The 23,671-nt window shown below is 41.0% G+C and overlaps 1 protein-coding gene across 1 annotated transcript in view; it reads right to left on the bottom strand.

Moving 5' to 3' along the window:
* LOC126355842 (membrane-associated progesterone receptor component 1-like) overlaps positions 1–23,671 on the bottom strand; it is a 44,638-nt gene that overhangs the window by 12,891 nt on the left and 8,076 nt on the right. Inside the window, exon 2 of the mRNA XM_050006303.1 lies at positions 11,164–11,313. Within this exon, the coding sequence (XP_049862260.1) occupies positions 11,164–11,313 (150 nt within the window). The remainder of the gene's footprint in view (positions 1–11,163; positions 11,314–23,671) is intronic.

The following is a 23,671-nucleotide window of genomic DNA, read 5'->3' on the forward strand; positions in this document are numbered from 1 at the left end:
ACAGTACGCTTGTTTGCCCACTACTTGAATACTGCTCAGCACTGCGGGATCCGCACCAGATAGGGTTGATAGAAGAGAGAGAGAAGATCCAACGGAGAGCAGCGCGCTTCGTTACAGGATCATTTAGTAATCGCGAAAGCGTAACGGAGATGATAGATAAACTCCAGTGGAAGACTCTGCAGGAGAGACGCTCAGTAGCTCAGTACGGGCTTTTGTTAAAGTTTCGAGAACATAGCTTCACCGAAGAGTCAAGCAGTATATTGCTCTCTCCTACGTATATCTCGCGAAGAGACCATGAGGATAAAATCAGAGAGATCAGAGCCCACACAGAAGCATATCGACTATCCTTCTTTCCACATACAATACTGGAATAGAAGGGAGAACGGATAGAGGTACTCAGGGTACCCTCCGCCACACACCGTCAGGTGGCTTGCGGAGTATGGATGTAGATGTAGATGTAAAATGATTTGATGAACATTAGTGTGTACTCAAAGAGTCTGCAAATCACCCTACCTCAAATGAATCATGCTCAAAATTAAACATCTGGATAATGGTGTTGCTACTATGGGAGATGAAAATTCTGTGAGGAAACCAGCAAGATCATGAACAAGGTGAAGATGTGTTTCGGTAACTGTTGTTAAACATCGATTAGAATGGACAGGGACTGCGATTGCTGTGTTCGGATGAGAGCTGACTTGGCATCCCTTCGCTCACAGCTGCAATCGGCGCTGACTTCGGTCGCGCAGCTTGAGGCTGTTGCCAATGGGCACCACTGTGGGGAGCCGGACTCGGGTATCACGGGGATGTCAACCTCGTCCCGTCTGTCCCCAGATCGGTCTGCCGCTGTGGTTGCCCCGGTTGCTGCCCGCAGTGGGGCTGAGCCCTCGCCTGTGGTTGATTGGGAGGTCATTCCAAGGCGTGGCAGGCAGCGAAAGGCGTCCCCGGAGGCTGATCAGAAAGCCTCCCCGGTGCGTCTGACAAACCGGTTTCAGGCACTGTCTCTGGCTGAGCCAGATGCAGCTGCCTGCCCTGTTTCAGAGGATCATTCTCAGCCTTCAAGGTCCGGGCAATCGCAGAGGGTGGGCTTACTGGTAGTTGGGAGCTCCAATGTTAGGCGCGTAATGGGGCCCTTTAGGGATACGGCGGCTAAGGAGGGGAAGAAATCCAGTGTGCACTCCGTGTGCATTCCGGGAGGAGTCATTCCTGATGTGGAAAGGGTCCTTCCTGATGCCATGAAGAGCACAGGGTGCAGCCAGCTGCAGGTGGTGGCACGTGTCGGCACTAATGACGTGTGTCGCTTTGGATCTGAGGAAATTCTCTCTGGATTCCAGCGGCTATCTGATTTGGTGAAGGCTGCCGGTCTTGCTTACGAGATGAAGGCAGAGCTCACCATCTGCAGCATCGTTGACAGAACCGACTGCGGACCTTTGGTGCAAAGCCGGGTGGAGGGTCTGAATCAGAGGTTCAGACGGTTTTGCGACCGTATTGGCTGCAGATTCCTAGACTTGCGCCATAGGGTGGTGGGGTTTCGGGTTCCGCTGAATAGGTCAGGAGTTCACTACACTCAGCTGGCGGCTACACAGGTAGCGGAGGCTGTGTGGTGTGGACTGGGCGGTTTTTTAGGTTAGAAGGCCTCGGGAAAGTGCGGGATGGGCTACAATGTCAAAGGGTGCTTGGCAATTACAGGACGTGCTTGGATCAAGGAACAGTCGGAATTTTAGTTGTAAATTATTGTTGTTGCGCTGGAAAAGTCCCTGAGCTTCAAGCGCTAATAGAAAGCACAGAAGCTGATATCGTTATAGGTACAGAAAGCTGGCTAAAGCCTGAAATAAGTTCTGCAGAAATTTTTACGAAGTCTCAGACGGTGTTCAGGAAAGATAGATTAGGCAGAATTGGTGGTGGAGTGTTTGTGTCTGTCAGTAGTGGTTTATCTTGTAGTGAAGTCGAAGTAGATACTCCGTGCGAATTGGTATGGGTGGAGGTTATACTTAACAGCCGAATTAAGTTAATAATTGGCTCCTTCTACCGACCCCCAGACTCCGATGATACAGTTGCGGAACAGTTCAGAGAAAGTTTGAGTCTCGTAACAAATAAATACCCCACTCATACGGTTATAGTTGGTGGGGACTTCAACCTACCCTCGGTATGTTGGCAAAAATACTTGTTCAAAACCGGTGGTAGGCAGAAAACGTCTTCCGAGATTGTCCTAAATGCATTCTCCGAAAATTATTTCGAGCAGTTAGTCCACGAACCCACGCGAATTGTAAATGGTTGCGAAAACACACTTGACCTCTTGGCCACAAACAATCCAGAGCTGATAGAGAGCATCATGACTGATACAGGGATTAGTGATCACAAGGTCATTGTAGCTAGGCTCAATACCATTTCTTCCAAATCCATCAGAAACAAACGCAAAATAATTTTATTTAAAAAAGCGGCTAAAGTGCCACTAGAAGCCTTCCTAAAAGACAATTTCCATTCCTTCCGAACTGACTATCCGAATGTAGACGAGATGTGGCTCAAATTCAAAGATATAGTAGCAACAGCAATTAAGATACTCATACCTCATAAATTGGTAAGAGATGGAATGGATCCCCCGTGGTACACAAAAAAGGTCCGAACGCTGTTGCAGAGGCAACGGAAAAAGCATGCGAAGTTCAGAAGAACGCGAAATCCTGAAGATGGGCTAAAATTTACAGACGCGCGAAATTTGGCACGTACTTCGATGCGAGATGCCTTTAATAGGTTCCACAACGAAACATTGTCTCGAAATTTGGTAGAAAATCCGAAGAAATTCTGGTCGTATGTAAAGTACACAAGCGGCAAGACGCAGTCAATACCTTCGCTGCGCAGTGCCGATGGTACTGTTATCGACGACTGTGCCGCTAAAGCGGAGTTATTGAACGCAGTTTTCTGAAATTCCTTCACCAGGGAAGACGAATGGAATATTCCAGAATTTGAAACACGAACATCTGCTAGCATGAGTTTCTTAGAAGTAGATACCTTAGGGGTTGCGAAGCAACTCAAATCGCTTGATACGGGCAAGTCTTCAGGTCCAGATTGTATACCGATTAGGTTCCTTTCAGATTACACTGATACTATAGCTCCCTACTTAGCACTCATATACAACCGCTCGCTCACCGATAGATCTGTACCTACAGATTGGAAAATTGCGCAGGTCGCACCAGTGTTCAAGAAGGATAGTAGGAGTAATCCATTTAACTACAGACCTATATCATTGACGTCGGTTTGCAGTAGGGTTTTGGAGCATATACTGTATTCAAACATTATGAACCACCTCGAAGGGAACGATCTATTGACACGTAATCAGCATGGCTTCAGAAAACATCGCTCTTGTGCAACGCAGCTAGCTCTTTATTCGCACGAAGTAATGGCCGCTATCGACAGGGGATCTCAGGTTGATTCCGTATTTCTAGATTTCCGGAAAGCTTTTGACACCGTTCCGTACAAGCGACTTCTAATCAAGCTGCGGGCCTATGGGGTATCGTCTCAGTTGTGCGACTGGATTCGTGATTTCCTGTCCGGAAGGTCGCAGTTCGTAGTAATAGACGGCAAATCATCGAGTAAAAACTGAAGTGATATCAGGTGTTCCCCAGGGAAGCGTCCTGGGACCGCTACTGTTCCTGATCTATATAAATGACCTGGGTGACAATCTGAGCAGTTCTCTTAGACTGTTTGCAGATGATGCTGTAATTTACCGTCTAGTAAGGTCATCCGAAGACCAGTATCAGTTGCAAAGCGATTTAGAAAAGATTGCTGTATGGTGTGTCAGGTGGCAGTTGACGCTAAATAACGAAAAGTGTGAGATGATCCACATGAGTTCCAAAAGAAATCCGTTGGAATTCGATTACTCGATAAGTAGTACAATTCTCAAGGCTGTCAATTCAACTAAGTACCTGGGTGTTAAAATTACGAACAACTTCAGTTGGAAGCACCACATAGATAATATTGTCGGGAAGGCGAGCCAAAGGTTGCGTTTCATAGGCTGGACACTTAGAAGATGCAACAAGTCCACTAAAGAGACAGCTTACACTACACTCGTTCGTCCTCTGTTAGAATATTGCTGCGCGGTGTGGGATCCTTACCAGGTGGGATTGACGGAGGACATCGAGAGGGTGCAAAGAAGGGCAGCTCATTTTGTATTATCGCGTTATAGGGGAGAGAGTGTGGCAGATATGATACACGAGTTGGGATGGAAGTCATTACAGCATAGACGTTTTTCGTCGCGGCAAGACCTTTTTACGAAATTTCAGTCACCAACTTTCTCTTCCGAATGCGAAAATATTTTGTTGAGCCCAACCTACATAGGTAGGAATGATCATCAAAATGAAATAAGAGAAATCAGAGCTCGAACAGAAAGGTTTAGGTGTTCGTTTTTCCCGCACGCTGTTAGGGAGTGGAATAGTAGAGAGATAGTATGATTGTGATTCGATGAACCCTCTGCCAAGCACTCAAATGTGAATTGCAGAATAGTCATGTAGATGTAGATGTACTCTTCACGCACAGTTGAGAGAAACACTTTAACCTACCAGATTGCATCTCCAAACAAAGCTGATAATGCTCATGGCTACAAATCCATTAAGTCCCTGTTCTCAGTCCTACGGTTGTGTTTCAACCCTAGGACAGTAATCACAAACTCTTGTTAATGATGAATGGCAAAGAGTCTCATGTATACCTGTGATGGCAGCTCTTAGTAACATGGGCATTCTGAAAGGACACAAATCACTTCAGAATTTAGTAAAAAGCAGCTTTCAGCAGGAACTGTGGACATTGTCAAAACCTGTAGGCAACTAAATTTGACAGCCCACAATTTGCTGCAGCTGCAGTGAATGCAATTTGAATACCATTTTCAAACAGAAACTTGGAGCAGTTATTTTCATAAAATAACGAAGTACTAACAATCTCTCACAAGAGAACTTGGAACAAATAACAATGATTTCACATGAAAAACTGTCTTTGGTGTACAGGTAAGTGTTCAATTTTTCTTTGAGAAAATCAAACAGCTGGACCATTCAGTTGCTAAGCATACTGCATAACACAAAATGCTTCACAGCCTGTTCCATATTGATCCTTCCAGTCAACGCCAGTTTTTCTGAACTGCACAGGTGGAAACACCTCCTGCAATATACCCCACATGCCTGTAAAACCCTTGCCCCAACTTTCCATAGTCTTTGTCCTCCACCTATCTATCTATCTATCCAGTTCTCACTATAGCACTTTGCACCCTTCCATTCCAGCAACACACCCACTACTCTTTTCCACCTTCTCTACTTCTCTCCTTTTCTGATACATACAAGGACCCCCACCTGCAACTCCCAACACCCCAACAGGACCCTTCATGCTCCCAGAAGCAGCACTACACCTTTCCTGACCCCTACCCTGCAATTCCTCCCCCTCCCCTCCTGACCCATGCCTCATCCTTATTCCTAGCACCCAAGCCAGACTGCTGCATCTACCAGTCACAGATGCAGACTACAGTCAGCTCACAGCAACGTGTGTGTGTGTGTGTGTGTGTGTGTGTGTGTGTGTGTGTGTGTGTGTCGTCCTACTTTGGAAGGAGGGCTTTTCACCAAAAGACATGTGTCTGAAGAAAGTCTTAGTTGCAAATTGTTTATTTATTTATTGGCAATGACGAGTTTCACCCTTGTGGGTGGGGTTTAAAATGCCTGGGTTTTGTAAGTCAGGGCAAATGTCTAAGATAAATGCCTGGGCAAATGACCAAAATACATAAAGGTCCATGCATTTATGCATTTTAAAGATTAATTGATACGTGAGGCAGAGAACTACAGCATTTTCTCAAAATGTTAAATTTTTAGTGCCACATTTGCCACACACTGCAGCATTACAAGAACCTCTCATATTACAGCACTCAACAGCCTGAAAATAGAGGGGACTTTGCCGTTCCACTGGACTGATGCCATGATTTCAGCTTTTGAAGCAGGAAATAGCAGCACACCAGATGCAGCACACCCTGAATTAGGCACCCCCTCGCACTCGTAGCTGACGCGAGTCAAACAGTGATGGGGCTGTTCTGCAACAATTATATGAAGATATATGCCAACTTTTGGCCTTCTGCTCCCATAAATTGTCAACATCTCAGCAGATGTGGAGCACATACAATCAGGACCTCCTTGCGATATATGAAGGGATAAAACACTTTCGCCCACAACTGGAAGTATGGGAGTTCGCAATTTTTACGGAGCACAAGACATTAACGTATGCATATTGGCAGATCAACAGTTGCTCACTTCGCCAACACAATCAAATTGTTTTCACAGCACAATTCAGCACAGACATAGTGCACTTACCTGGTAATGACAATGTTGTGGCTGACTGTATCTCACATTTATGGCATTCCAAACAGCTCTAGCACTGGGGATTTTACCCAACTCTGAGGCACAGAAAACTAACCAAAAGCTTTGATGTACTCTCAAGGATCCATCAAGAGAACTGAAGTTGAGATTAGTTGATGCACTCAGTGCCAACACCAAAATATACTGTGACCAAACCAGGCCTTTCTTACCGGTATTGTTTTGCAAGTCCACCTTTGACAACCTGCACATCTTACATCATCCGGGCTTCACGTGAACAGTTCGCCTGCTGTCTCACTGATTTGTGCGGCCGATGATTGGAAAAGAGTGACGGGAATGGACCTGTACGTGTGTCAAATGCCAATGGAGCAAGATCAACCATCACGTACAGGCACCTGTTGAGAACTTCCCATCACTAACACTTTATTTGCACACTTCCATACCAATGTTGTGGGACTATTATCTTCTTCCAATGGACAATGATACCATATTACCATGACCGATTGCTTTATACGCCGACTCGAAGCAATACCAATAGATAACATATCTGCAGAAAATATGGTGTCTGCCTCCACAGCAAGATCGATTTCTTATTTTGGCTGCCTGCTGTACATAACGACAGAGCACTGCTGACAAATCAGACCTGTTCTAACAATGTTCTGCAGCCCAGTGCATTACAAGACCAAGAGTTACCACCCAAGCAGCAACAGTATGACTGAGCACTGGCATCGCTTGCTCAAGGTGGCAGTCATGAGTCAGGATTCAGATTAGATTTCAGCACTGCCAATTATATTTCTGGTCCTCTGGATGATATAAATCTGAATTAGACACTTCATTTGCAGAACTTGTTTATGGTGAAACCTTGCAGCTACCTGGAGAGTTTGTAAAAGCACAAGCATCACTATCACCCAACACCTGTGACTTTGTACTCTGACAGAGAAAATGTCACCAGACATTGCCCCCTCAAGCTTCAAGGCATGGCACCTCCACCACCTAAGTGCATCAAGCCCTACTGACATGCACTTAACGTCATACTCTGCAACCACCGCACACTGGTCCCCACAAGGTACTGCAGCGAGGGGGACACACCTTTGAGATACTGGTGAATGACCAACTTACTACAGTCTCTATAGACAGAGTTAAATCAGTGAATGTTCCACACAATGCGCGACCACCCGATGTCCAACACTGAAACCCATCTGTACTGGCACAAGCACCAACACTGGCACTACCCGTTGCAGAACCACCGCAGACATACACAACAGGATCTGGACAGCGAGTACACTTCCTGACATGCTACCTGGATGACAATCTGCTTTCCCCAAGAGGGCCGATGTAGTAACCAAACCGCACTTCTCTCTCAGTGTAGTGTAGTGTCAGTTGTGTTGCGTGTGCTAATTATTGCTATGATGCAGCTGTCAAATGGCTCTACTCATGACTTCCAGGAGTGCTGACATCAATGACGTATTACACTGAGCTGTCATGGAGTTTATATATAGAAATGTGTATTCTGTTGTGTGTTCTTTCCTAACTACCATTAAATATGATTCTTTAGTTTCTCCCGGCATATATCCTGCTCGAACAGTCCACGGGTTTACTTCCTTCTGCTTTGGTCTCCACAGTAAATTTGATGTTCAGATGTATGGAGTTCAGGTGTGTAAGAAAGTCTAGGAGCTTGTGCCTCCCATGGGGCCAGATCACAAAATATTGTGCCCGTTGGACACAATGGACTGGCAGTACACCCGTGGACTGTTTGAGCAAGAAATACACCAGGAGAAACTGAAGAATCATATCTACAGGGAGGAGATGTATCGTAGCATGAAGAAATTTGAAAAGCTGTGCCACCGAAGGAGCCATTTGCCGAGTGCTCTTGCTTATCTGAAGAGGTGTCGTGCCGATCAGGCCGTGCCAAACTTTGCTAAGATTATGCATCACATCGATTCTGCAGCAGCTAAGAGTATAATGAAGTATGCTACCCTTGTCTTGGTTTGTGAGAGGGTACACTTTACCAGACACAGCCTTGAGTACAACTCTCAAACTACTTAAACTACATCTACAACTAGCCAATCATTTTAATTCCAGGATCTGGGACTGGATTGATGGTGTTACCTGGGTGACAGCCAATACTGCTCATAAGAAGGCTTCGGGACGTCAGATATCTAAATTCTTTCGTCTCTCAGGCAAACCACCACTGAAGGCCACACACAAGATGGTCATCAATCTTACAGACATTGAGCTGACTGGGGATGCAGTTCCTGTTCTGGAGAAGGGACTTAATTTTGCTCCCACACCTAGGTTAACACCAGAAGTGGACATTGTCAGTGCAGTTTAACAGATTGCTGAGCGACTGTCACCTGAAGCAGCTTAAGAAGTACACCAGGAAACCTGCCGTGCTCTGATGAGAACTAAACCGATTAGGTTGAATACTACCAGCAGGTAGAGGGCATCCATTAGAGACCTGAGACAGAGCCCCGAGGTGGTTGTTTTACTGGCTGACTAAGGCCGTAAGGACTACATGGAGAAAATGCAGAGCCTGCTAAATGACAAATCACACAGGAAGATCAATGCTGAGCCCACAAAGAAGGTGGAGGACAAGACTAGTGGTCTTCTCAAGGACGTGGATTTACCAGACGGTCTCGCCAAGGACCTGTACCACCTAAAGCCCACAAAGAAGAGGTGCCATTATGCCCAATTGTCAGCAACATTAGGGCACCTACATATGTGCTGGCCAAATACCTGGCAGAATTACTAAGACCTTATGTGGGCAAATGCCCACACCAGGTTCATAATTCTGTGTATGTCATAAAACGTCTGAACAACTTCAATCTGAAAAACTGATATCCTGGTAGGTTTTGATGTCGTTTCATTACTCACCTGGGTGCTTCTTTGAGAGTCAGTTCAGCTCACTGCACAGATATTTGATGAGAAGATGACCGACCTTTTCAGGCACATTCTGACCACCACGTATTTTCTCTTTAAAGGAGAATACTATGAACAAACACAAGGAGTCGCAATGGGGAGCCCACTCTCACCTGTGGTAGCGAACTTCTCTATGGAGTACCTCGAGGAGGAAGCTTTGACGTCATCCAAATGGAAACCTACTCGTTTTCTCTGTTACGTGGATGACACATTTGTGATCTGGCCCAATGGAAGTGACAAGCTCCTAGATTTCCTTCCACAGCTGAACTCCATACATCTGAACATCACATTCACTATGGAGACTGAAGCAGAAGGAAAGTTACCCTTCCTGGACGACATGCTCAAAAGAAGAGCAGATGGCACCCTGGGCCATGGGGCATACATGACGAAAACGCACACTGACCTGTATTTGCATGCAGATAGTTGCCACCACCCTTTGCAGAGGAACAGGGTGCTAAAAACTTTGGTGCACAGGGTGCACACCATCTCTGATGCAGAGAGTCTGCCCCATGAGCTGGAACACCTCAAAACTGTATTCCAGAAAAATAGGTACTTGGAATGGCAGATCAGATGCGCTCTCCACCCCACCTATACAGTGCAGCATGTGGAGACACAAGCAGTCACGGAGGAAGAGATAGCCACTGCTTATATACCGTATACTGGTGCACTATTGGGGAAAATAGGACGAATATTGAGGAAACACCGAGCAGGAACTGTCTTTTACTCACCCAATAAAACACAAGCATTATTAGTAAGTGTCAAAGATTATCTCAGTTCACGGAAGGCCAGGATATACCAGATGCCGTGTCAGTGTGGGAAGACTTCTATTGGACAGACAGTGCGCACCATCAAAGATCGTTGCCGAGAACAGAGGCACACTCGACTTAGGTACCACAAAAAGTCGACAGTCACAGAGCACTGTTTGTCTGGAAATCAAAAAATGGACTACCAACATACCAAGGTCTAGGCACAGACATCTAAATACTGGGACAGCATTGTTAGAGAGGCTATCAAAATTCGTACCAGGGATGGACTTGTCAACCAAGATTGTGGCTATAACCTCAGCAAGGCATGAGAAACAGCACTGAGTCTAATTAAAAAGATGCTCAGCAAAGAAAATGAACAGGCAACCAGGGCGGACGAGGCAATTACACCGACACCACCACAGACACAGACGCCAGCATCTCAGCCACTGCCAACGCGCAGCCACGGACCGCGGAGAGAATGCCTCCCAGGGAGAGAGGGTTTAAGACAGCCACTCGCCCTCTTGAGCTAAGTTTGTCAGCGCACCTGACAATTGTGACATGTCTGATTGCTGAAATATTGTGCCCGTTGAACACTATGGACCAGCAGTACACCTGTGGACTGTTCGTACCATTAAATAGTTTTCAGTTGCAGGATAAATTTTATCTTTTTAGTAGACTGCATATAGCCAAGATATTTACCAGTTTCTGGCAAGGAATTCCAGTCCTTAAGGAACATACAGAGAAGACAGTTCACACTTGTCAATACTCAGTTCCACGCACCTCATGCTAATTGACATATCTGTTGTTGATTAACTTATTACGAGCACAGAGATATCTGATCCCCCTGCCATCAGCCCTATGTACATCACCTGTTTAAAGTTTATTTAAGATTCTGTCACTGAAAAGCACAGCTGCCCTTCACTCTTCTGCAAATGCTTCTCCTTTCCTACCGTACAACACACACGTCAACATCAACAACAGGGTGTGGGAGACATTTCCAATGGTATGATGCATGGAAAAAGAATGTCAGGACAATCTTAAGGATTCAAAAGAATAGTTGACAGTCTCCTAAAATAAAAATATATGTATATCACATCGAAATGTTATGTTAATGTTAGTGGTAAATACGGCATTCTAAATTTTGCTCTTTTAGGTACTAATTTTACCTTTGAATTGCATTTCCCATTCTCGAACAGATTCCATCTCCATCGTGTTTAGATCACTCAAGTCGTCATATTCATCTTTTGCTGAATCAACAGAAAACGTAGCAAGACCACGGGAAGCATCACGTCCTCCAAATGCTGAGTATGGACCACCTAAAATAAAGAAATAAATCTGTTTGTAATTGACTCATGTGACCTTTGTCACAATAAACACACTTTCTAAATAATATATGTCAACTAAATTCTGTTGCCAGGCAATTGCCAACAGCACACAAAAGATTTGAGGGAGATTAATCTGTTATTGAAACAGAAGCATAGGATCAGAATTTCAGCAACAGCAAGGTAATCAGAACAATCACTAAAATGTACATCTATGCTCCACAACTTATCTTATGCTGCATAGTGGACATTACTTTATGTACAACTATCATTCACCCCCCCCCCCCCCTTTTTCACGTTATGAGTAAGGAACAGAGTGACTGCTGGTAAGCCTCAGTAAGCACTGTAACACGTATAATTTTAGCTTAATCTTTTTCTGAGAAATATAGGTTGGAGGAAACAATGGGTTGACTTTTCTAGGAACACTAGGGTCTTTAGATATAAAGTACAAGCATGCACACTCATACGAGGATGCAATTAGCAATGGCCTGGCATAAGGAAAACACACTGGCGCCATTGAAATGGCTTGGACAAGCTATTGAAAACATATGTAAAGATGCTGGGTGTGGTAACAGTCCAAAATTTCTTATTATGTGCATAGCTTTCGGACTTTTACTAGGAGACATTAGTAAATCTTAGGATGTACCTATACCAACTGGTAAAACTGCATTTATTAAAAAAGCTTAACAATTTATTGAAATAGTTTGTATTTATTGTAAATATATGTATTTTAAACATTGTGCAGTCCAATGTAATTACAATGAGCAATATTCCATGGTAATTAAAAATGTTTTAAAAAGTTATGTTGTGAACAATAATTTTTGTTACAACAAGGCTGACTAGTGCAGCATTTCTAGTTACATAAGATGGAAGACTATTTACAGAAGTATTTTTTAGTTGAACACTTTCAGCAATTGCACTTTCTGAACCCTTATCCTCCAAGAAAAAGATTGATTGGAAACTACTTCCCATAGACCAATTGCTTCTCTTGCTACTGCAAAATATTTCACAATGACTTCAGTTTCACGCTTTGGTACAAAAATGTGTGTGTGTGTGTGTGTGTGTGTGTGTGTGTGTGTGTGTGTGTGTGTGGTGTACACCTGTCCTTTTTTTCCCCTAAGGGAAGTCTTTCCACTCCCGGGATTGGAATGACTCCTTACCCTCTCCCATAAAACCCACATCCTTTCGTCTTTCCCTCTCCTTCCTGAAGAAGCAACCATCGGTTGCTAAAGCTAGTAATTCTGTGTGTGTGTGTGTGTGTGTGTGTGTGTGTGTGTTTTGTTCATTGTGCCTGTCTGCCAGCACTTTCCTGCTTGGTAAGTCTTGGAATCTTTGCTTTTAATATATTTTCCCATGAGGAAGTTTCTATTTTATTTACAAATATTTATCACTATTGCTATTACAGATTCTGCATCAATTTTTGCCCTGTCTACAGCCAGTACTTCAATTCGTACTTTCTGTCCAGCTGACAGTTTTGGAATGTTGTTATGAGGCTGCTTTCATTCTCTTTGCCTGTACTTTAATACCTTCTTTGGCAGCTTCTTGGATCCGTTTCACTTTATTAACACTATTGGAAGCTGTCAGTGTCTCATCACAACCATTAACTGGTGCTGGTGTGTGACTGTTGTCAAATCCTGTGTACCTGGTGCTGCCTCACCTGCTGCAGCTTTACTTTCTGCCTCCATTCCTTCTGTTCCAGATCAATCCCTTGACTGTCATTTCCAATCTCTTGTGAGTCAGTGGAAGTGGTTTTTAACATTGTTTCCAAGTCTCCTTCAATGACTATATTGTTTATTAAATCACGTGGAACAACTGAGGTCATAATGTCCATTTTCCCTGGGACCCCCCACCCCTCCCTTTTGGTGAACATCTAATCCCTTCATGATAAGGCCTATTTTTCATTGCTTGCACAAGCCTCAGCTCTTTAGACTATTTTGAAGTTTAATTTGTTTCCATGCAAGTTGACAACATATTTTTGATATCTTTATTTGCTCTTTCAACTGATCCCTGAGACTGACTGTGCCTCAGCTTCGTGTAGACTACCTTCATATCACTCCACAACCCACATAAACTTTGAATTACTTGGTTACAAAACTCTCTACTATTATCAGAATGAAGGGTATTTGGGGCACCAAAGATAGTAAAAATGTCCAAAAGATGATATGCTATCCATCAGCCCTTTTCAAAGTTAGTGTGGGGAGGATAAATTTTGTCAAATGATCTTGGATACAAGTATGAACTTCGACTTTTTGTCTGGGTTTGCCTGAATGTCGATAACATCAATTTGGCACCATGAATTCATTGCACTGTGTATAGGAGCTTCCATTACAATACCCCTTTTCAATGTTTTTGCTTTTTCCGATACAGTTCCCATAATCTCTAGTAAGTAAGTAACTGATTCAACAGTCACATTCTTGTACTTACAATTCCTCAGTTCCACAATCATCCACGTTCGGCTGCCACGGCCTATAGCAATGTGGGTCTCATGTCATACGTTAAACAGTTCATCAAAACAAATGTAATAACGAATTTCTTCTTTTCTAGCAGACACCGGTACTACGAGTTTCTGTTCACCTCCGCTGTTGAGATCATCATATCACTTCAAACATCTGTAGTGAACAGATTTCTTATTGGAAACGATTTTTGCATTTGCCACTTAACAGAATATTATACTGCTCAGCAGTTACATAAAAATTGTTGTCCCCTCCTTATTAACTGATTCACTTCACTTCAAAGTTTGTAAAATCTTTTACGCATAATGTCACTCATTCTTATGCAAAGCTGAAGAAGAACCACAACTAAAACAAGTTGCAGAGATGGCTGTACAAAAGATGCTTGACACTGAAACTACGTAGCGGTGAGTGGACCGAGGACTCATACTTGCCAACAAAAAACTTATCTGAACACAAAATCAGCAACAATGAAACTTGTCTGAACCAGAGGTGCGAGTCTTCGATACAGCTTTTACCAGTTTGCATTGGTAAACCCTAAAATCTACCAATATCTCTTGGTTAAAGTTCAAAATCTATGCACATAATGAGAAATTTCGGACTTTTACCACGCCACGATGGTAAAGCTTAGATTTCTCCAGTTAATTCTAGGATTTACCAATCCAATTATCTTATTTTTAGTTTTTTTTAAATATAAATGACAGTACCTTGCAACAAATGGATTATGTAACATTATACTGGCAAAGGGTGTTGGCACAACACCCAGAAGCACACCATTATTGGAAAGAAATGTTATATCACAGGAAGGGAGACAAAGCAGAATGGCCTGTGAGAAGAAAACTGAATTTCATAATAGTTGGAATTAAAGTCTCTAGACATTCTTACAAAAATAGAAGATAATATACCAGTGAAAAACAAGGACATCTAAGCAACTGCATTTCACTGTGAAACTGACACTGCATTATTCAGCTTTGGCTCATGATAGTAGACGGTGTAATAAATTCAGCTATGTAAAAGATCTATCCAATTCGCACATATATATGACGACTTCCCAATTTTCCTTTATGTGAGAACACTGATTAGAAATTCTAGATTCTAATATTTTACTATTCGTGTTACTTTCACATAATCTTTCATTGGTTGTGTCAATAATAGGGCGTATTGTGTTATATTGTGAGATTCCGATATCTGCGAGTGCTGCAAAAAATTCACACTATTATCAACTGTAGGCCTAATCTTAAATTGTGATTTCTTAGAAGCTTTTTACAACAGTATCCTCAGCCAGCAACAACTGTTCCTTACTTACATTGTACAATTACATGGCACAGAAGTACGTTTCTGGGACTTTTTGGGCACTTACAAAAGTATGTTTTCGGAAATTTTTATAAGTTACGAGTGTAGTGGATAACTTATTTCACAGTACATCAGAATTTGATATTTACAGTTACTGCCAAATAATATTTCACCCCTAAATTGAGAATTTTTGAAGTTACAATTGTTGTGTAAGCTATTTCAGATAATAAATTGACGTTTGTGATTAAATTACAGTAATACATATCATAACCGACATAACACGTTCCACCTAATGCCTCCACTCCACAACAGTGTATATTGTCAGCATTTACCACAAATTAATGATGGTTTTGAGTTTGTTAATTATAACCTCAAAATGTTAGTAACTTTTATCCCAGGTTTTTCCGTTGCCTTGATAGAAGCTCGTTACGTGTACTAATTGTTGGTGTTTTTGTTGAAGGGAATCAGAATATTTTTAACTTGGCAGATTAAAAGAGAAGCAGTAAGTTTATTCTAAAGTTACTTGTTTACTATCCTGTAAAACATTACAACAGCCACATTGCAGCCTTAATGTGAATACTGTTCTCGAACATGGGACGAGTCAGATGACATGCATAAGCAGCAGGAAACTGGACCGACTACTGTCAAATGATTGGAAGCTGTTACGAATTGGTTTGTTGTGAGAGCTCCCAAGGGTGGTGTACCTCAGATACCAAAGTTAACACAAGTACTACTTACAGGAAGTATGGGATCTATCACTACTCGTTCACTGGACTTGAGCGATATATTGGTGGTGAGGCTAGGAGTCCTGTACAGATGGAACAAGAACCAAGGAGAACACAAGAGTGTTTTCCTAACCACCCTAATCAACAAGTTCGATGTGCTGACTTTCACTGAAACTGGGCCAGTGACACTTTACCTCTTGGGAAAGGTGCTGTATCATATGTGAAGAGACGGCAAATGAAAAAGGGCAGTCTACTAATTATCAACAGGTCAAAGGCGTCATTGGTCGACGAGTTGAACCTACTCTAACAGCCACTCAGTAAACAGGGTGCAATCAATAGCCGATCGTGGAACATTATTAAGGCCTCAAAGAACCAGAAGTTTCCACAACTTAATACCATAACATCGTTGGAAGCCAGTTGCGTAAGTAACAATGTGGAACCTTCTGTAATTTTAAGGAATAAACTGAAATCTCATGTGATAGAAGAAAATGCCAACCCATCTCACTACACAGCTTGTAAATACTGCAATCTATGGTAATTGTCACTGAAATGTATACAACAGAACACAATGTAACTGTTCAATTTATCTATCTTGCAGGTTCATAACCAACACTCCATTGCTCCAAACAATAGGTTATTTGCCCAGTGTCAATACCTCTTATTCTTGGTATCTGAACATTCTAAAGCTGCAAGTGGAAGAAAATTGAATATTCATTCGGAAAAAATATTGCTTTTAATTATTTTCATTTTACAGTGTGCAGTTAAAAACAAAGTTTTGTTACTGCAATTCCGGCCAGTGAAGATAGTTTAATACCTTTAATTACTTAAAATTTCAGTTTTGATAGGCATATGTTCCATGACTGACGACATAGCCCGTTATCTGTTCCTGGGTTTTTAAACAGTATGTCTATTACGCTAAAAAGGATAACTCTTAAACACAAACCAAAAGTGTATTTTTACAAATGTCTGAACAACTGATTTTGTAATATGACTGAATGAAAACTGATTTACAGTTTTTAATACAGCAGGAAAAACACTGTAAAATAACAAAAATCCCAGCACATTTATTTTCCAGTTGGCAGTCTGGGAGGTACCCCTTCCCCTTTATGTGCCATTATCTACCGACTCCTTTTTCTATCTGTTAGATAAATGAAATTGAAAGTATTAGGTAATTTTGTTTATAAGAATGTTATATTACACAACCACATTTCAGTGAAATGTTACATAATGGACCCCACCTTAAATTTTGTTGTTGTTTATAAACCACATATAAACATAATACGCAACAAAATACTCATTGGAGGCTTGTCTATAATAAGTTATCTGGTCAAGTGTGCTAAAATATAGCACGAACATAAACATTAGGCTATGCAACAGGTCAATGCATTACCACAACCTCTATTTGACATTCACATTCATTGGCTCCCCTAATTCACATCCACATTACCACCATGCAGCCCAACCTAGACCTTGGGCTATGCTACAGATCAGAGTCACCGCAACCATGATTTCAATGGGGTAGGTCCAATATCACTATCTAGCTTTTGTTTCATACAAATTAGATGCTAAAAGAAAATATTGTAATTACATTTGAAAATGTCAGCATGTATCATGTCACATTAAAAACAACAAAACTTCCAAATTTGAAATGCTAGAAAATGAAAATGGAGTGAAATAAAACATTAAAATTTGTTATTGTTACTTTTCTCTGTAGTTAAGAAATAAGTGAAGTTTCATCCAAATCTAAGATAATGGGTTAGATGGACACCACGCTGTTTCTTTAATTTTTATTTCTCTTTGTTGGTTATGAGGTTTTCTTCTGAAATATACACACATCCTGGTGTACTAAGCAAGTACATAATGATAAAGGAGATGTCTCATATACATAAAACCAACAAGATTTGACAAAATTACATAACACAGGGCAACAAGTTATTACGATTTCATAACACACACATGCAAAAGCAAACAAAGAACATTACTGCAATATCGATATACCATAGTTACATATGAGGTAGATAATGAACATTTAAGCTCACTTACACATTTTTTGCATGATTGTTCATCTCTTACAAAATTTCTCCTTCATTTGCTGTTGTCATATTTAAGCTAATGCGAAATAAAAAAAAACAAGATAAATGTAAAAATAATGATCAAGAATGAAAATTTTCCGATTCACATAAAACAAAGAATTACTTTAATTTGCGTTGACAATTGTATATTTGAATACCGAGATGAAAAGGTCTATTTTCTACAGTTAGAGGCTTCTTTCGTACAAAGATGGAAACTAATTTTATATCTTTTACTTTGAACACAGACAGAAAATTGTTTCCTGGATGATTCACAGGTCACCCCACCCCTCCTCTACTCAATTTATATTCCCACACTGCAGACACAGATAACAGATGGAGGTAAAATGGACAATGGATGAATATCGGAAGAGAAGAGTGAGTGAGTGGGTGAGGGGCGCATGCCGTGCTGTCACGGTCCTGGTGTAAGAGGAGCGAATGAGCTACGTGGAGAGTCTATCTAGAAACCTGTCAGATTCTATACGGGGAATTACTAAACAGCTCTCAAGAACAGTATAGTGTGGATTGTTCAAACAAATTAAACTGCGCATGATCAGAAGAAAGCACATGCAGCCATCTACAAGAAGGGTAGCAGAAGTGATTGACAACTGCCATCCAGTGTCTGTGACATCTGTTGTAGATACTTAGAACATATTCTGAGATCAAATGTATTTAAGTTTCTCAACCAGCATGGATTCTGAAAATGTTGGCCCTGCAAAACTCGATGCTCATTTTTCTTACATGATGCTATGAAACCCACAGATCGAAGCCATCAGTTGGTTGCGTATCCCCGCCCCCCCCCCCCCCCCCTACGGGGTGGGGGCGAGGGGGTGGGGAGAACTCACAACAGCAACAATATTTATTAATGAAAATATGATCATACGGAGTAACAGACTACATTTGTGAGCAGATTCAGTAGTTCTTGGTAGAGAGAATCCATCATTTTATCTTGAATTCAGAGTCATCAACAGTTAAGTTGGTGTTCAGTCACATTAGTGACCATGTAGGCAAAATTAATAGTAACTTCAAAATTTTTGCAGGTGAAGGAAGTAACTGCAGTGAAATTGCTATCTGAAAGAAACTACATTATTCAGTCAGAATCAGTTCAAATTTCAAATGATTTGCAATTCTGTCTACTTTAAATCTGCAGAAGCAAAAAATGTGCACATGACAAAACACAGAAAATGTATCATATTTCAGATTAATCAGGATCTAAGTATAAATCTCTCTTTTCCAGGATGGGGTGTATTGCAGAACTGTTAGTTCTCACCAGAATATCTATGCCTGTTAGATGAAAGTAGTTGTTCAACACAACTTCAAGCTGAAATTAATCTACTGTCTCAGTTCCACAGAGGAGTACAACTGTCTCTCAATGTACTTTCTAATTTCTTTTTCCTCTTCATTTTTTGATTAGGTTCATCAGTATGTGGATAAGGAAGTAAAACATGTTTTTAAAATATTATACAGTAAACAAACAGGAAATAAAATACAATGGCAAGTTGTAATTTATTGAAGGATGACATTGTGTAAATTTAAGAGGCAGAAAAAAAAGAACACAATGAAACCCAGAGAAGGTGCCACTTACATTTAAACACTTCTAGTGAAAGATGAACTTGGGTGTTTTGGAATAATAAAACGAGCCATTTTTTTCTGTTGCGGCTCTCGATCACTATGATATAAGATGTTTTGACCATGCTATCGACCACCTTTGAACAGTCACTTTCAAGTGCTCATGTACATATGTCCAACCGTAGCAGTAATGAATATTCCACATTACGGGACAAACATAGTTACAAACAAGATGTGGGCATTGATGTAAACAATGTTGCAGACAGACATTCTTTAAATTCAATATAAATGTGGACACACACACACACACACACACACACACACACACACACACACACACACACACACACGTGCTATGGCAAAGGATAAGCTACATAAACTAGTGGAAGCACAGATCCACATTTAAAATTCACTCTAATCACACCAAAAGACAGGTATGTGCACTCACCACAGATAAAGGTGTCCAGAGACACTTAATTGCATCAATAGAACATTTTGATCAAAATTACAGAAACAATAATACAATGAGAAAGAGAGGAGTGAATTAACACTTCATTCATTCATAATACAATGAGAAAGAGAGGAGTGAATTAACACTTCATTCATAATACTGAATCTATTTTTACACTACTATCATGTTAATCTGTATTATGAACATACCATAGACACATCGTAATTTGGTAGGTCATGCAAGGACTGCTGGAATCTAATGTGAAGAAGTCTACCTGTTCCTGGGATACATTCTAGAGTCCAATTTCACCTGTCAGCTTTGAGCAATGAGGTCATACCACAGGCCTGGATGCTACATAGAGGCAATCTTCAAAAACATCAGATGGTATTCATGAACAAAGGAATATAGCCTACAATAAAATTACAATCACAATACACACAATTGTTTTCTTAGCCACAAATTATATCGAAATGAATTGAAGATAACTATAGCAAAAGGGAAGTATATGTGTGAAATAAATTAGTTGTAACTTGTGCGAGTAAAATAAGCACAGAGAACCTTTAAATTTTATCATCATATAGTGATAGAGAATAGAAGCTTTGATGCTACAGAAGAATGCTGAAGATTGGATGGGTAGATCACATAACTAATGAGGAGGTATTGAATAGAATTGGGGAGAAGAGGAGTTTGTGGCACAACTTAACTAGAAGAAGGGATCGGTTGGTAGGACATGTTCTAAGTCACCAAAGAATCACAAATTTAGCATTGGAGGGTAAAAATCGTAGAGGGAGACCAAGAGATGAATACACTAAGAAGATTCATAAGGATGTAGGTTGCAGTAGGTACTGGAAGATGAAGAGGCTTTTACAGGAAAGAGTGGCATGGAGAGCTGCATCAAACCAGTCTCAGGACTGAAGACGACAACAACAACAATGTGCATGGTGAGGTCATAATATTATAAAATAGCATCAGTATTTACTCATTGGGGCCATCTAAGACCATGTCATGTCTTGTTGCACTTAGCACTGAGCCTGGCTTTTTTCTGATCCCATATTTCCCTCATTCATTGTGAGTGTGCCCGTTTGCAAAAAAAATGTCAATAGAATCTTTGGGTTTGGTATGTAGCACCTGGAAGCCTACTTTGATGTTTTTAAACCATGGCATTGTAGTTTTTGGTTTTGAATCAAAAAAGAGAAATATGTTTTTGATTAACCTATTTCAGTCAATCCGTTAGAGATGAACATAAAATCGTCCCAGTCTTCTCTGGATTGTGTCTAACTTTTTATATTTTGCTGTAGACTTCCTAGTTGGATCTGTTTTGATGTATGCCATTTCTGTACTTTGATCCTAATATTTTTCTAATGATTTTGTGCTCTTTCTTCCAGTTCCTTGAGGAGTCTTTATCAGTGTTTAGGGATAAGGTTTTGGCTGCATACAAAACTACTGGCTTCAAAACTGGTTCATAGTGACGTATCTTAGTGTTCTGGTAAAGGCATTTCTTGCCGTAGATGCTGTTTCTAGTTTGTGTATCCATCCCCTAAGCGCTTTCTTGTCCAGTCCATTTCATGATGATCTCACCCAGGTACTTGAATTTGTCTACCCGGGCAATGACTCCATATTTCGTACAGAGTTTTCGTGGGGCATTTTTAATGTTAGTCATGACTTCTGTTTTCTCAAATGATATATGGATACCAGTTTGCTCAGAGATTTCTTTTAACAGCTCGATTTGAATTCTAGTGGTGTCCACATTGACATTTTGGCAATGTCATTGGCAAAAGCCAAGCAGTCTACCCCAATCCCCTTCAATTTGGTTACAATCCACAATGGGCTATTGTTGGTTTCCATTAATCTTTTGCCCCAGGTCCCGATGATATTTTCAAAAACACAGTTGAAAAGCATTAGTTTATAATAATATAAAGTGTTAATTTATAATAATAATTACTGAATATATCAAGACAATCATGGGAAAGTAGTGGCTTTGGGCAAGGAGAAACTAAAATGTAACAACAATGGGGAAATGAAGCAACAACATATAAAAAACAGTAGCATAAAATGTGGAATAACCGAGACAAATCCAGCACACAAAGAATAAAAATTCATAAAAAAGTAATTAATATTGTAATCAGTAACTGAAATTGACCTATATATGTTACTTCTAGTACCCGATTCCAATATTAGGTTGTGTGGTGGTTTTTTTAACAGCAGTTCAGAGAGCAATAGCAATTACAGAAATCCTATTACTTATACATTTCAGTGTCACACACATGCTGCAAAAATGATCTAAATATTGGGCCATGCAATGGCTGGAAATGATAACCATAATTGGCCTCTTAAATAGCTTAATTCTAGTCACTGATTCCAATATTTGTCATTTTTTCACAGTGTTTTGGAGAGCAAAATAGAAATGCAAATCGTACTACTTTTCAGCTCACACACCTGCCTGAAAAATGATCTTAATAATGAACCATGGAATTGTTTAGAGTCAGAACTAGACTTGACTTGTACTCTAGGTCAATTCCAGTCACCAATTCCGGTCATTCAATGGTTCTTAATTTCGGATTTTTTTTTCTTTTTCTCAGTTGTGAAGAGAATAATACCAAACGTAGATATCGTATAACACTGGGACACTTGTTGCTAAAATGGTCTAAGTAACGAATAGCGGAATCTGCGAATCTATATAGCTTGATGCTAGTTATGGATTCCAATATTTGTTACTTTTTTTGCAGAGCTCAAAGACCAATAACAGATGTAGAAATCCTATTACATCTCAGTGCACACCTGCTGGATAAACGATCTACGTAATGAGCCACAGAATGGTTGGAATCAAATCAAAACTGTCCTGCATATCTTAATTCTATTTTCGTTTCTCCCAACCAAAACCACCACTTTCCCACAATAGTCCCTTTAGATTCTATAATCATTACTAAAAACTAATGCTATTTCATAATATTACAACTTCACCATGCGCTAGGCTATAATGGATTTAAAAACTGTGATTTTGTCACTTTTATGATGAGAATTTCAGATGTGTACATTTCTCTTTTTCTATTATTTATTTTTGTTGCCTTCAGTTCTTTCCTATACAATTTGTGGCTAAGTAGTAGTAGTAGTAGTAGTAGTAGTAATTTTATCTTATGTTACATTCAACTGTCTAAGAATGTGATCAGTAGCCTTAGATTGGTTGGTTTGTGGGATTAAAGGGACCAGACTGCGACAGTCATCGGTCCCTTTTTCCAAAACCTAATACCAACCAAAGAGGTGAGGGGCGGGGGGAAAAACTAAAAAAAAAAAAACGAACAGGAAAGATGGCAGACGACACAGGACAAGAAATACTCAGACAGAGGTGAGACAAAACAAATTAAAATCACACAGTGTGATGGTGGTTGGCCGACCATAGAGACAAAAAGGAAAAGCCAACCACCTAAAAGCGGACGAGTTAATAAAATGTGCACCACCGTCAAAACCGCCCCGCAGCGACAGAGAGGTGGGTCCTCACGACGCAATAAATAACTGTGCGTCAGTCGGGTGTGGCCAATGCGGAGCCGACAAATAACTGAATCTCTGCGAGTGGCTCGCATGGATGACTGCCACACACGTGTCGTCGCCTTGAGAGAATGGAGTTTGTTTGGCATGGGCAGACTGCGCCATTCAGTGTCCCAAAACAAGAGACCTTTGCGGCGTAAGACTGCCAGCAAATCACTCTCCGGGAGGCCAATGTCCAGGTTGGGTTCACTGGTGGCCTGTTTGGCCAGGCGGTCAACATGTTCATTGCCGGGGATACAGACATGACCGGTG

Source organism: Schistocerca gregaria, chromosome 3 (assembly GCF_023897955.1).
Source record: "Schistocerca gregaria isolate iqSchGreg1 chromosome 3, iqSchGreg1.2, whole genome shotgun sequence".
NCBI classification, from domain to species: Eukaryota; Metazoa; Arthropoda; class Insecta; order Orthoptera; family Acrididae; genus Schistocerca; species Schistocerca gregaria.